Source organism: Haliotis cracherodii, unplaced genomic scaffold (assembly GCF_022045235.1).
Source record: "Haliotis cracherodii isolate W230 unplaced genomic scaffold, xgHalCrac1.p SCAF_20, whole genome shotgun sequence".
NCBI lineage: Eukaryota > Metazoa > Mollusca > Gastropoda > Lepetellida > Haliotidae > Haliotis > Haliotis cracherodii.
The window spans coordinates 536,775-549,762 of NW_027266276.1; the positions used below are offsets into that span (position 1 = coordinate 536,775).

At 41.5% G+C, this 12,988-nt stretch overlaps 2 protein-coding genes across 2 annotated transcripts; one reads left to right on the top strand and one right to left on the bottom strand.

Moving 5' to 3' along the window:
• Positions 1-3,208: 3,208 nt before the first annotated feature.
• Positions 3,209-4,630, bottom strand: LOC139470415 (coagulation factor V-like). Its single transcript, XM_071252824.1, has 2 exons — positions 4,528-4,630; positions 3,209-4,239 (listed from the first exon to the last, which is right to left on the bottom strand). Exons 1-2 carry the CDS (start codon positions 4,628-4,630, stop codon positions 3,209-3,211), a joined length of 1,134 nt encoding a protein of 377 aa, XP_071108925.1.
• Positions 4,631-10,001: 5,371 nt separating this feature from the next.
• LOC139470153 (uncharacterized) lies at positions 10,002-11,511 on the top strand. The gene is made up of 3 exons (XM_071252452.1): positions 10,002-10,120; positions 10,428-10,575; positions 11,417-11,511. Exons 1-3 carry the CDS (start codon positions 10,048-10,050, stop codon positions 11,469-11,471), a joined length of 276 nt encoding a protein of 91 aa, XP_071108553.1. The 5' UTR covers positions 10,002-10,047; the 3' UTR covers positions 11,472-11,511.
• Positions 11,512-12,988: the final 1,477 nt, after the last annotated feature.

A 12,988-nucleotide genomic window follows, 5' to 3' on the forward strand; every position in this document is an offset into this window, starting at 1 on the left:
AAAAGTGACATAAAATATTTCACCCACTCACTGGTAGCCGTTCAGAACAATTAGATATGCATGCATGAGTCGGTGCAAGATAGTATCGCCCGCCTCACTCACTCACTCACTCACTCACTCACTCACTCACTCACTCACTCTTAAAAGATGGAAATATCAATTTAAATATTTTTCCCGGACCGAGATCCTGGTTCTGGTCTTTTCAGGATCCATGTGTGATCAACTCCACTTGTCTCCTATATCCTCGGAAAGTATTTAATTTAACTTTTTTGTCAGAATTATTGTTAGTAGTGTTGATAAGGATTTAGTGGTACATTTCCTGGACCTACAAACTAATGTATCTTAGGAATATATGGATTCTTAATAAGAATGCATGTATAAAAACACCAGAGGATAAATTTCATTATCTGCCGAACCAGACTTCTTTGTTCTCAAAAGGCAAAACAGTGATGAGAGCAATATATGTGGTAACTCTCGCCACAGTTTGCATAAACAGTAAGCGTCTGTTGCCTTACGTCGTTCCAAGCAATAATCCTGATGAACGTCGGCGTCCTGTAAACATTGAAGTCTGGACCAGAGTTTCAGGTAATAGTGAATGGGGGCCAAACACTGTAGTGACACGATGTGTGTGGAATACTCCTCACGTGTTATAGAAATTCAACGATTACCTTGAAACAATTCATGATAGTCAGATATTTCCTTCTTCGGACAAAGAACTGGATTTTGTACGTTGGGTTAGTAGGTATCCATCACACTACCTTGCACAGATAGTTCATGACGATAGTATCCATATTTGTTTGTTTGTTTGCTGTTTAACGCCCCACTCAGCAATAGTCCAGCTATATGACGGCGGTCTCTAAATAATCGGAACTGGACCTGACAATCCAGTGATTGGCATCATGAGCATCGATCCACGCAAATGGGATACGATGTCATGCATCAACCAAGACAGCGTGCCTGACCACTCGATCCCGTTCGTCACCTCTTACGACAAGCATAGTCACCTTTTATGGCAAGCATGGGTTCCTGAAGACCTATTCTACACCGGATCTTCACGGGTCTAGTATCCATGTACGAGGGTTGGCGGAAAAGACTGACTGTGTTGGACTGTGTTGATGGAGTTGGCAATCCCATTACAATCAGATCTCAGTTCTCAGATCTAAACAAAACATGTCAGCACATCCGGGAGATGCAAGGTGCCTTAACCTTAAATGCAAGGTGCATTAACCTAAAATGCAAGGTACCTTAACCTAAGATGCAAGGTGCCTTAATCTAAGATGCAAGGTGCTTTAACCTAAGCTGCAAAGTATGTAAATTTAAGATGCAAGGTGCTTTAACCTAAGATGCAAAATACGTAAACCTAAGATGCAAGATGCCTCAACCTAAGATGCAAGGTAACTTAGCCTAAGGCGCAGGTGCGTTTGTCTAAGATGCAAGGTGCCTTAACCTAAGATGCAAGGTGTCTTAACCTAAGATGCAAGGTGCCTTAACCTAAGATGCAAGGTGCCTTAACCTAAGATGCAAGGTGCCTTAACCTAAGATGCAAGGTGCCTCAACCTAAGATGTAAGGTACGTAAACCTAAGATGCAAGGTACGTAAACATAAGATTCAAGGTAAGAAAACCTAAGATGCAAGGTGCCTTAATCTAAGGTGCAAGGTGCTTTAACCTAAGCTGCAAAGTATGTAAATTTAAGATGCAAGGTGCTTTAACCTAAGATGCAAGGTACGTAAACCTAAGATGCGAGGTACCTTAACTTAAGATGCAAGGTACATAAACCTAAGATGCTAGGTACGTAAACCTAAGATGCAAGGTACCTTAACCTAAGATGCAAGGTACCTTAACCTAAGATGCAAGGTACCTTAACCTAAGATGCAAGGTACCTTAACCTATGATGCAATGTACGTAAACCGAAGATGCAAGGTACGTAAACCTAAGATGCAAGGTACCTTAACCTAAGATGCAAGGTACCTTAACCTAAGATGCAAGGTACCTTAACCTAAGATGCAAGGTACCCAAACCTAAGATGCAAGGTACCTTAACCTATGATGCAAGGTACCTTAACCTAAGATGCAAGGTACCTTAACCTATGATGCAAGGTACCTTAACCTAAACTAAAATGCAAGGTACATAAACCTATGATGCAAGGTACCTTAACCTATGATGCAAGGTACCTTAACCTAAGATGCAAGGTGCCTTAACCTATGATGCAAGGTACGTAAACCTAAGATGCAAGGTACCTCAACCTAAGATGCAAGGTACCTTAACCTATGATGCAAGGTACCTTAACCTAAGATGCAAGGTACCTTAACCTAAGCTAAGATGCAAGGTACGTAAACCTAAGATCCTAGGTACGTAAACCTAAGATGCAAGGTACCTTAACCTAAGATGCAAGGTACCTTAACCTAAGATGCAAGGTACCTTAACCTAAGATGCAAGGTACCTTAACCTATGATGCAATGTACGTAAACCGAAGATGCAAGGTACGTAAACCTAAGATGCAAGGTACCTTAACCTAAGATGCAAGGTACCTTAACCTAAGATGCAAGGTACCTTAACCTAAGATGCAAGGTACCCAAACCTAAGATGCAAGGTACCTTAACCTATGATGCAAGGTACCTTAACCTAAGATGCAAGGTACCTTAACCTATGATGCAAGGTACCTTAACCTAAACTAAGATGCAAGGTACATAAACCTATGATGCAAGGTACCTTAACCTATGATGCAAGGTACCTTAACCTAAGATGCAAGGTGCCTTAACCTATGATGCAAGGTACGTAAACCTAAGATGCAAGGTACATAAACCTAAGATGCAAGGTACCTTAACCTATGATGCAAGGTACCTTAACCTAAGATGCAAGGTACCTTAACCTAAGCTAAGATGCAAGGTACCTTAACCTAAGCTATGATGCAAGGTACCTTAACCTATGATGCAAGGTACCTTAACCTATGATGCAAGGTACCTTAACCTAAGATGCAAGGTGCCTTAACCTATGATGCAAGGTACCTTAACCTATGATGCAAGGTACCTTAACCTAAGATGCAAGGTACCTTAACCTAAGATGCAAGGTACCTTAACCTAAGATGCAAGGTACGTAAACCTAAGATGCAAGGTACATAAACCTTAGATACAAGGGGTCTCAACCTAAGGCGCAAGGTACCTCAACCTTGTGGTAAAGCTTCAAGCCGGAATTCACGTGAAGTTTCAGTTACACAGACAGGTACAATGTTACAAAGACAGACACGGTGTTACACAGACTCAGATTTGCTGCAATGTTACACAGACTCAGATTTGCTGCAATGTTACACTGACTCAGATTAGGTGCAATGTTACACAGACTCAGATTAGGTGCAATGTTACACAGACTCAGATTTGCTGCAATGTTACACAGACTCAGATTTGCTGCAATGTTACACAGACTCAGATTAGGTGCAATGTTACACAAACTCAGATTTGCTGCAATGTTACACAGACTCAGATTTGCTGCAATGTTACACAGACTCAGATTTGCTGCAATGTTACACAGACTCAGATTTGCTGCAATGTTACACAGACTCAGATTTGCTGCAATGTTACACAGACTCAGATTTGCTGCAATGTTACACAGACTCAGATTTGCTGCAATGTTACACAGACTCAGATTTGCTGCAATGTTACACTGACTCAGATTTGCTGCAATGTTACACAGACTCAGATTTGCTGCAATGTTACACAGACTCAGATTTGCTGCAATGTTACACTGACTCAGATTTGCTGCAATGTTACACAGACTCAGATTTGCTGCAATGTTACACAGACTCAGATTTGCTGCAATGTTACACAGACTCAGATTTGCTGCAATGTTACACTGACTCAGATTTGCTGCAATGTTACACAGACTCAGATTTGCTGCAATGTTACACAGACTCAGATTTGCTGCAATGTTACACTGACTCAGATTTGCTGCAATGTTACACAGACTCAGATTTGCTGCAATGTTACACAGACTCAGATTTGCTGCAATGTTACACAGACTCAGATTTGCTGCAATGTTACACTGACTCAGATTAGGTGCAATGTTACACAGACTCAGATTTGCTGCAATGTTACACAAACTCAGATTTGCTGCAATGTTACACAGACTCAGATTAGGTGCAATGTTACACAAACTCAGATTTGCTGCAATGTTACACAGACTCAGATTTGCTGCAATGTTACACAGACTCAGATTTGCTGCAATGTTACACAGACTCAGATTTGCTGCAATGTTACACAGACTCAGATTTGCTGCAATGTTACACTGACTCAGATTTCTGCAATGTTACACAGACTCAGATTTGCTGCAATCTTACACAGACTCAGATTTGTTGCAATGTTGGATAACTGATCAACTGGCTGACTCATTGAAGCTAGGGAATGCAGTATTAGCTTGGAAAGAATGTTTAGAAATTCCGAGTGCAAAAAAACAATTTCAAGAGTCTGATATTTCCCTACTGCTGTGCGACGTTAAAAACAAACAAATGCTTACTTTTTTGTAGCGGGTTCTACCTGTAGAGCAGGTCTTGCTAACCTTTTTGCGAACACCTGGTGCTATCACTGATATTTTCTGAACTGAGTCGAAGTTTTTGGAGATGGAGTCTCCGAGTTTCATCATAAACTCAGTAGCATTTGTAACTTATGCTGAGTAAACTTCAAAAACATCTTTGGGCTGAGACATTAAAATAATTTAATAACATAAAATAATAAAATTTTCACAACTATTTTTCCATTTTTTGCAAAATGGAGTCTGTTTGGGCGGATAATCGAGACTGATTATTCCCTGGCGTTGACTTTGTATATTTGTAGATGTTCCACCAATGCTTTTAAATAGAAGCCACAAAAACCCTTTCCATATCCATAAGAAATATCGATTGTACGATTCCGACTTAACGCTGAGCATGTGTAGATACCAGGTGTTCTGGAAAACCCAAGTTCATCACGATTGCATGTATGTACGAGGAGTGAAGGAAACGTTCTGAGCCTGACTATGTTGGACTGCGTCGATGAGTTGATTGTTAATTGTTTGTCAACATCCTCCCCTCGGAGGTACGCATGTCTGTCCACGATGCTGGAGTGCGTGAACAGCAAAAATAACGTCATCATCATTTGCATAGTGCTTGTCAAAACGTTTGTTCTTTAATTTAGGAAGAGGTTATAAATATGGCAGTGCCAAATCTGGTGAACAAGTAGGCTGTTCAATTAGGTCAAATCCACAGGAATGCATTGCGGGTTACAGATTGGCACACAGTTACATTGTCCAGCTGAACAACACACATTTGGTGAGTTTTCCACGACGTTCAACCTTGATAATCTCACGATAATCCCAAGGCAAAGTTGCATCATGTTGGCCATTGATGGAATGTTTCAGGAGGTAGTCCGCCAGTAAGATACCCTTGTACCCCTCCCCTCTCCTCCCACAATCCACCGCAGAAAGGAATAAAGAAAACAAACAAAAACACCGAAGCCATAACCTTGATAGGTTCTTCGGGGGACGATACTTCAGCGTATTCTACTATCTTGACGCACCACATGTCAATAGCCACACCAGTTGGTTTCTCCCATGGGAGAGTTGAAAATAGCTGAAAAAAGTCATGTGAACTGGACCCTGTTGGTTTTGCTACTTTGTAACCATGGGTACGTCTTGGGTCGCTGACTGATAGCGGTTGACCCATAGATACAAGTCACTTTACAAAATCAGCTGGGTCTGCCACGTAAAATATCACGAGAGATGATGAACCTGGAGCAAATATAATCAACAACAAAAGTTCCTGTGACACCAATATTTTAGTATATTTTTCAAACAAGTAAAGTTTGGTTATAAACAGTGTATCACATGTATGGAATCAAGTCACAAAAACGTAACTGCTACAGAAAAGCATCCATTCCATTCAAAAGTTGACTTTTATGCAAGCCCGATGCATTTCACTACCAAAGAATCGGTATAAAAACATGTGCTTTAACGGGATTCTATATGCATTGTTTAGCATCTTGCTGACAACAACCACTCAGAAAAACAACAAAATTACGCAATTATTCAACATTACGAAATGCCACGCCTGTCCGAAAATGAGCGTCTGCGAGCCATTGGTAGGCTTGAAGCAGGATCGAGTCAACGTGATGTTGCAAGACAATTTAACGTCCACAGAAACACCATTTGGTGTTTATGGCAACGTTGGCAACAGACGAATGCAGTCAGAGACCATCCTCGGAGTGGCAGGCAACGTGTAACCAATAATCGATAAAACAACTGGATTCGAACAACACACTACGAAATAGATTCTAGCCAGCAGCAGTGACTGCAAGAAGCATCCCTGGCCTTCGACGAATATCTTCACAAACCGTACGTCGCCGCATCAGATGTGCAGGGATTGTCCTAAGAAGACCCGCCAGACGTCCCATTTTGACAGGAAACCACCGTCAAGTACGTCTAAAGTGGTGCAGACAGCGTCCACGCTGGATGGCCATGCAGTGGGGACAAGTTCTATTCACTAACGAGTCTCGTTTTCACCTCAGCCACAGCGATGGACAGATTCGAGTGTACCGACGTCGAGGTGAACGTTACGTCCATCATTGTGTCGGGGGCGGCAGCGTTATGGTATGGGGTGGGATTACAACAAGATAGAGGACCCGTTTGATAGTGGTAGAGGGAAATCTCAATGGACATTGCTACCGCGACGAGATCATCGGCTCTAATGTTCTACCGTTTTTGCGTCGTCATGGCCCAGGCATTACCCATCAGACAACGCCCGGACTCATATTGCTCGACTTGTTCAGGATTCTCTTCAACAAAACAACGTGAATGTCATCCCCTGGCCGGCTCGCTCCCCTGATCTCTCACCAATCGAGCACATGTGGGATGAGATGGATCGGCCCCTTTGACGTCAACCACGTGTTCCACAGACACTCCAGGAACTTTGAAACATGCTCCAGTAGATATGGACAGATATCCCACAGGACTTTGTGCGACGCCTGGTCCATTCCATGAGACGAAGATGTGTTGCTGGCATCGCATCCAGAGGTGGACACACTCGCTATAGATTTGTAAATTGACATTTTGGCATGTTCATGTTTTTAATGAAATCACGCATTTTCTGAAGTCAGTATGGCAAATTAAACTATTTGAACACTTACAGGAGTCTGTTATCTGTTGCAAACCGAAATTTGTTTCAGATTTGGTAATAAACTTTGCATTAAATCTTATTCAATGTCACAGGAACTTTTGTTGTTCAGAATAGATCAGCGTGCTGAAATACTTTGTGACAGAGCAGTAGATAATTTTGCCCCGTTTCATCAAAAGAATACCCTGCCTGGTGCCTGGTAGTGACTTTGGTTCAAATGCAGCCCGTAAGCCTGGAAAGTGTTGTACTTCATATATGCAAGGTGTAAAGAGTGTCTTATCCATCCTTCGAAGTTGGTTATTGTCCAAAGTTGGTAAAAAAAGGTAAAACTTACACAGAGCAAATAAAACTTTAAACATCCTCGAAGCCTTATTTTCAATTACCTTCGTATGAACAAGAAATGAACGAGACAGGTGAAACACTATTCAGAGTGACAAAAAACTCTCCAAGAGACTGTATGACAAAAGAGATGACTTCAACTTTCCCTTTATGTCGAGCAATATTCCTGCAGCTCCAGCCTACATTTCAGAACCTTTGAGATACAATCGAGCATGCTCTTTCTACGAACGTTTTACAGAGCGCCATTCGGCTCTGGCTGAATAGTTGTTTGATCACGGATACAACACTCAAGGCCTCAATAAACTTTTAAAGTAGCTTGTGGAGGACGCTTCAAAATGTGACGTATCACTTACCACAAATACAAATCCATGCTTTACGTGTACCATATTGTGTGGGTTTATTTTAGGTAAATATTTGACTTGCCGTTGTATGTGTTTCTGCGTGGGCCGACTGTGGGGCAGGATAGGCTTACCTGTTTCCGAACACCTGGTATCATCACTATTTAATAGTGATTCATATCATTTGTATATTCAGAATGGTTTAAAGGAAATTTCTTATGGTCCCATGTAACAGCGACGTAGTTTAGTGTTGGGATCGCATTTTGGACTCTTTACGTTTAGCGAAATTTCTCATGATTATGTAAAGGGATTGTTGCTTTTTATTTAAAAGTCTTCGTCAAAGATATTTAACCGAGTTCATAATATTTCGTATGTTTCATAATCTAGTTGCGTGACACATGTTTTTTCTTGTTCGTTTCCCACAATAACGGCCTATTCACCCGATAACGCATGGAAATTTTTATCTTGACGTCCATTGGTTGCAGTGGTCACGTTATGCAAAGAAAAAACTATAAAAAGCGTAATAGTTTGTGAACTCATTCTCCTTGTCTCTTACGGTAAGTGGAACTGCTTGATTGTGACTGTCGTGTGTGGGCGTGATAAATGTTAGCATAATGCCATTGTAGTTACGACAAATTGTACAGTTAGGTGACAGTGAAATGTTTTAATTAGTCATAAGTCCACATCTTGTATGACACGCTTAAGATGTGATGCGAAATAGGTTTTATGGTCGCGTTCACGATACTTTCACTTCCATTGAGACATGCAGACATGTGTGCGCGTGGCTGCTTGTACTAGCCCGGACGTATGCCTGTTTGATAGTGCCAGAACACCGAGATACCATGCCGCAGTTTAACATGGATACCCACTGAGACACACTGTGTTAACTTATAGCTGGCCAGTCCTTGTTTTATCTTCTTAAGGCCGACCGCTAGACAAGGTAACAACGAATACCATCGTCTAAGGTCTTGTGTGACGTTGCCAGGAAAATATGCATGTTTAAATGATGTACTGTAAATTAAACTACACTCGCATTAATTTGGTGACGCATTAATTTCACGAGTAGCATGTTTCATGTTGCAGAGGTCATTTGATTGAATCACGGCTAGCTACCTCGCATTCATGTTTGAATTAACACTCTACGTTCATGTGGGTGTTTTTGAATCCTATACCTGAAACCGGCTATAGGCTTATTTTGTGGAGAGATTTACAATTTAATGATATAGCATAAAGTCGGTGTACGATTCGGACTACACCATATGTTTATGATTCACTATCAATCGGTGAGTTTATCAGGTGACCGCTAAATGCCCCCCCCCCCCCCCCCCTCTCTCTCTCTCTCTCTCTCTCTCTCTCCGAGACAAATCAATGCGCAGTCGTTCCAATCGATACTGATAGAAAAGTAACACTCCATTAACATGGTATCAAATTTGAGATTGCCAAAAAGTATTCATATGGAGTAAAAAAACCGAAAGATTTTCGGGTTTCGAAACACGTTTAGTTTTCCAAAATAGATGTAGAAAGAATACAACAGACGCTGCACTCTCTGACTGAGCCTAATACGCAGTTATTACATCAAGATAATCTGGAGCACCTGGGACAGAGGTTCGTCGTAAGCACAGAAGGAAAATTAAGACAAATATTGACGTGATCACAGTTACTATATATTTTCCTATATATTTCCAATAGTCGACTTTCCCAGTAAGGTCGAGCAATATTCCTGCAGCTCCAGCCTTTGGTCTTTTCATTTAACAACTTTTGAGGTGAAAAAGAGCATGCTCTTTCTGTAAGATTTCAAAGAGTGTCATACGACTATTGCTCAAATGTGGTTTAATCAAGGTGACAACATTCAAGGCCTCAGTAAAGCTTTCAAAACTTTTTATGGTAGTTATATGAAGGACATTTCCAGATTTAACGCATCAGTGACAAAACAAGATGTCCGAAACAAGTCCCTTTTTTTAATTGTACCATACTTTCCGGTGTTTCGTCATGTGAATGAATGGACTTGCCTTTGCATGTGATTGTGACCGAAGCCACCGGAGGGCAGGATACGCGAACCTTTTCCAGACTACCTTGTATCATATCTATTTGACAGTGATTCATAACCATGCTACTGATGTGGTCGAAATCGAACAATCGACTCTGCTTTTGGCGGAGACTTGTTATGGAGATGTAAATTGTAGTGACGTGTGTTGTGTTGTGTTTTTCAGGTAGAACATAAACCACACATCACAATGAAGGTCGCCATCTTCCTGCTCTGTCTCCTGCCTCTGGCCTTTGCCGAGAAAAAAGCCCTGCTGGGAAACAGTATGTAACACGAAAACCTCGAAAACATATTCGACACACACACTCACACACACACACACACACACACACACACACACACACACACACACACACACACACACACACACACACACACACACACACACACACACACACACACACACACATACACACACACACACACACACATATATATATATATATATATATATAAACGTACATACATACATACATACATACATACATACATACATACGTACATACATACATACATGTACATCGATCATGTTCAATGTTTAATCAAATCTAAATTATTTTGTCTTTTAAGTTCTGGACGGAGGCGAAATCCACAAACTCGTCAGTTCCGTAATTGAGAAGTTTGGCAGTGATGCTACCGAGACAGAGTGTGAAAAGGAGTGCACCACCCTCTTCACCAACGATATCATCGACCTCGGTTGCGACTTCGCCTGCAGGGGGTAAGTCATAGTTTTACATTTATTTTACAGATTGAATGAATGGGTGAACCAAAGGGGGCATGCCTAGGTTTGGGATTCAAATCTGGGATGATTCTCTATTTGGTGTAACCTTGTGTTAGAAAAACGTATGAGGCTGCAAGGTGTTACAATAACCCTCAGAGTCACATGTTGCAATGGTTGATAGAGTTTGATAACAACCACAATGCTATCTGTTGTTTCAATGACCATGTGTCATCTGCCGCAGTTGTTAACATTGCTCGGTAACACCTAATGAGGGGCGCACGGATGGCACGGACGCAATTCGCTAAGTTGTGTCCCTTGGACACGCCAAAAACCTATGATTGTGGGTTCGAATCCAGGTTCGCCCCGATTATGGTTCTAGGTTTGTCAGCATCATACCCGTGCTCTTGGGTTTCACCGTAGTGGTAAACGTCTGAGACCTACATCACTTCGGGCTTTCCTCCCACATTAAGCTGACACGCCGCGATATAACTGGAATACTGTTCAAAGCAGCGTTAAACCCAACTCACTCAGTTACACCTACGATGATATAGGTTGTTGCGCGTTGTGTGTCATAAATTTCTTTAGCCTCCTGTAGTACTACATATTGTTACTCTTTTGTTGCAATGACCTAAGATGGAACTTCATGTTGCAATGATCGATAACCTTCTTGTACAGCTTCATGTTACAATGATCGATAACTTTCTTGTACAACTTCATGTTGCAATGATCGATAACCTTCTTGTACAACTATATGTTGCCTTGAACTTAATCATTATTGCTGTACGTTTAGGTTATAACTTAACAAACCGCTTTTGGAAAAGTGAATACTTTGTTACAGAATCCAAGGCCTTATTCAGAAGTTTCATCACAACTCTGCCCCTGCCACCAACTAGAGCACCTGTAACCAGTCATGAATAAAGTGTAACTCCTATAGCAAGTCTCTTTTTACATTGCTTACATTGGCATACTGAAGCACAATACAGTCACAGTGGATAAAACGTGTTATCAACTTGCACACTACTATAAAGGGGTGGTGGGATAGCCTAGAAGTTAAAGTGTTCGCTTATCACGTGGACTGACTTGGTGCGATCCTGGTCCTGGTCTTTTCAGGATCCACGTGTGATCAACTCCACTTGTCTCCTATATTCTCGGAAAGTATTTGATTTAGCTTTATTGTTGTCAGAATAATTGTTAGTAGTGTTGATAAGGATTTAGTGGTTCATTTCCTGGACCTTACAAATTAATGTATCTTAGGATTATATGGATTCTTAATAAGAATGTAGCTATAAAAACACCAGAGGATAAATTTCATTATCTGACAAACCAGACTTCGTTGTTCTCAAAAGGCAAAACAGTGATGAGAGCAAGATATGTTTGGATCACAGAAAATTATTTATGACACCAGGTGTTCGCGAAAATGACAAGAATGTCCAGCTCTAATGGTAACTCTCGCCACAATCTGCATAAACAGTAAGCGTCTGTTGCCTTACGTCGTTCCAAGCAATAATCCTGATGAACGTCGGCGTCCTGTAAACATTGAAGTCTGGACCAGAGTTTCAGGTAATAGTGAGTGGGGGCCAAACACTGTAGTGACACGATGTGTGTGCAATACTCCTCACGTGTTATAGAAATTCAACGATTACCTTGAAACAATTCATGATAGTCAAATATTTCCTTCTCCGGACAAAGAACTGGATTTTGTACGTTGGGTTAGTAGATATCCCATCCATCACAGTACCGTGTACAGATAGTTCATGACGATAGTATCCATATTTGTTTGTTTGTTTGCTGTTTAACGCCCCACTCAGCAAAAGTCCAGCTATATGACGGCGGATTGTAAATAATCGGAACTGGACCTGACAATCCAGTGATTGGCATCATGAGCATCGATCCATACAATTGGGATACGATGACATGCATCAACCAAGACAGCGTGCCTGACCACTAGATCCCGTTCGTCACCTCTTACGACAATCATAGTCACCTTTTATGGCAAGCATGGGTTCCTGAAGACCTATTCTACCCCGGATCTTCACAGGTCTAGTATCCATGTACGAGGGTTGGCTGAAAAGACTGACTGTGTTGGACTGTGTTGATGGAGTTGGCAATCCCATTACAATCAGATCTCAGTTCTCAGATCTAAACAAAACATGTCAGCACATCTGGGAGATGGTCATCAGTAGGACCCACTTGGAACCCCAGAAAACCGGTATCTTAGGAGGAGGAGAGGACGTTTGATTATTCCACTGTTTCGTTGGTTTCCATGGTTTCTGCCTGATACTCATCCATGGTTCTAAATCGTTCAACAAACCGGTGTAGATGCTCACCAGAGAAGAGGAACTTGGAACCTTTCAAGTCGGGAGTCCGAAACCTTATAACACAGCGTGCTGAAACCTTTGTCACGCCCAGT

Coding starts and splice junctions, on each gene's coding strand:
- LOC139470153 (XM_071252452.1), top strand. CDS start 10,048: ATGAAGGTCGCCATCTTCCTGCTCTGTCTCCTGCCTCTGGCCTTTGCC. Junction 10,121..10,427: donor AAAAGCCCTGCTGGGAAACA/GTATGTAACACG, acceptor TTGTCTTTTAAG/TTCTGGACGGAGGCGAAATC. Junction 10,576..11,416: donor TGCGACTTCGCCTGCAGGGG/GTAAGTCATAGT, acceptor ACTTTGTTACAG/AATCCAAGGCCTTATTCAGA.
- LOC139470415 (XM_071252824.1), bottom strand. CDS start 4,630: ATGAAACTCGGAGACTCCATCTCCAAAAACTTCGACTCAGTTCAGAAA. Junction 4,240..4,527: donor TAGCAAGACCTGCTCTACAG/GTAGAACCCGCT, acceptor GTAACATTGCAG/CAAATCTGAGTCTGTGTAAC.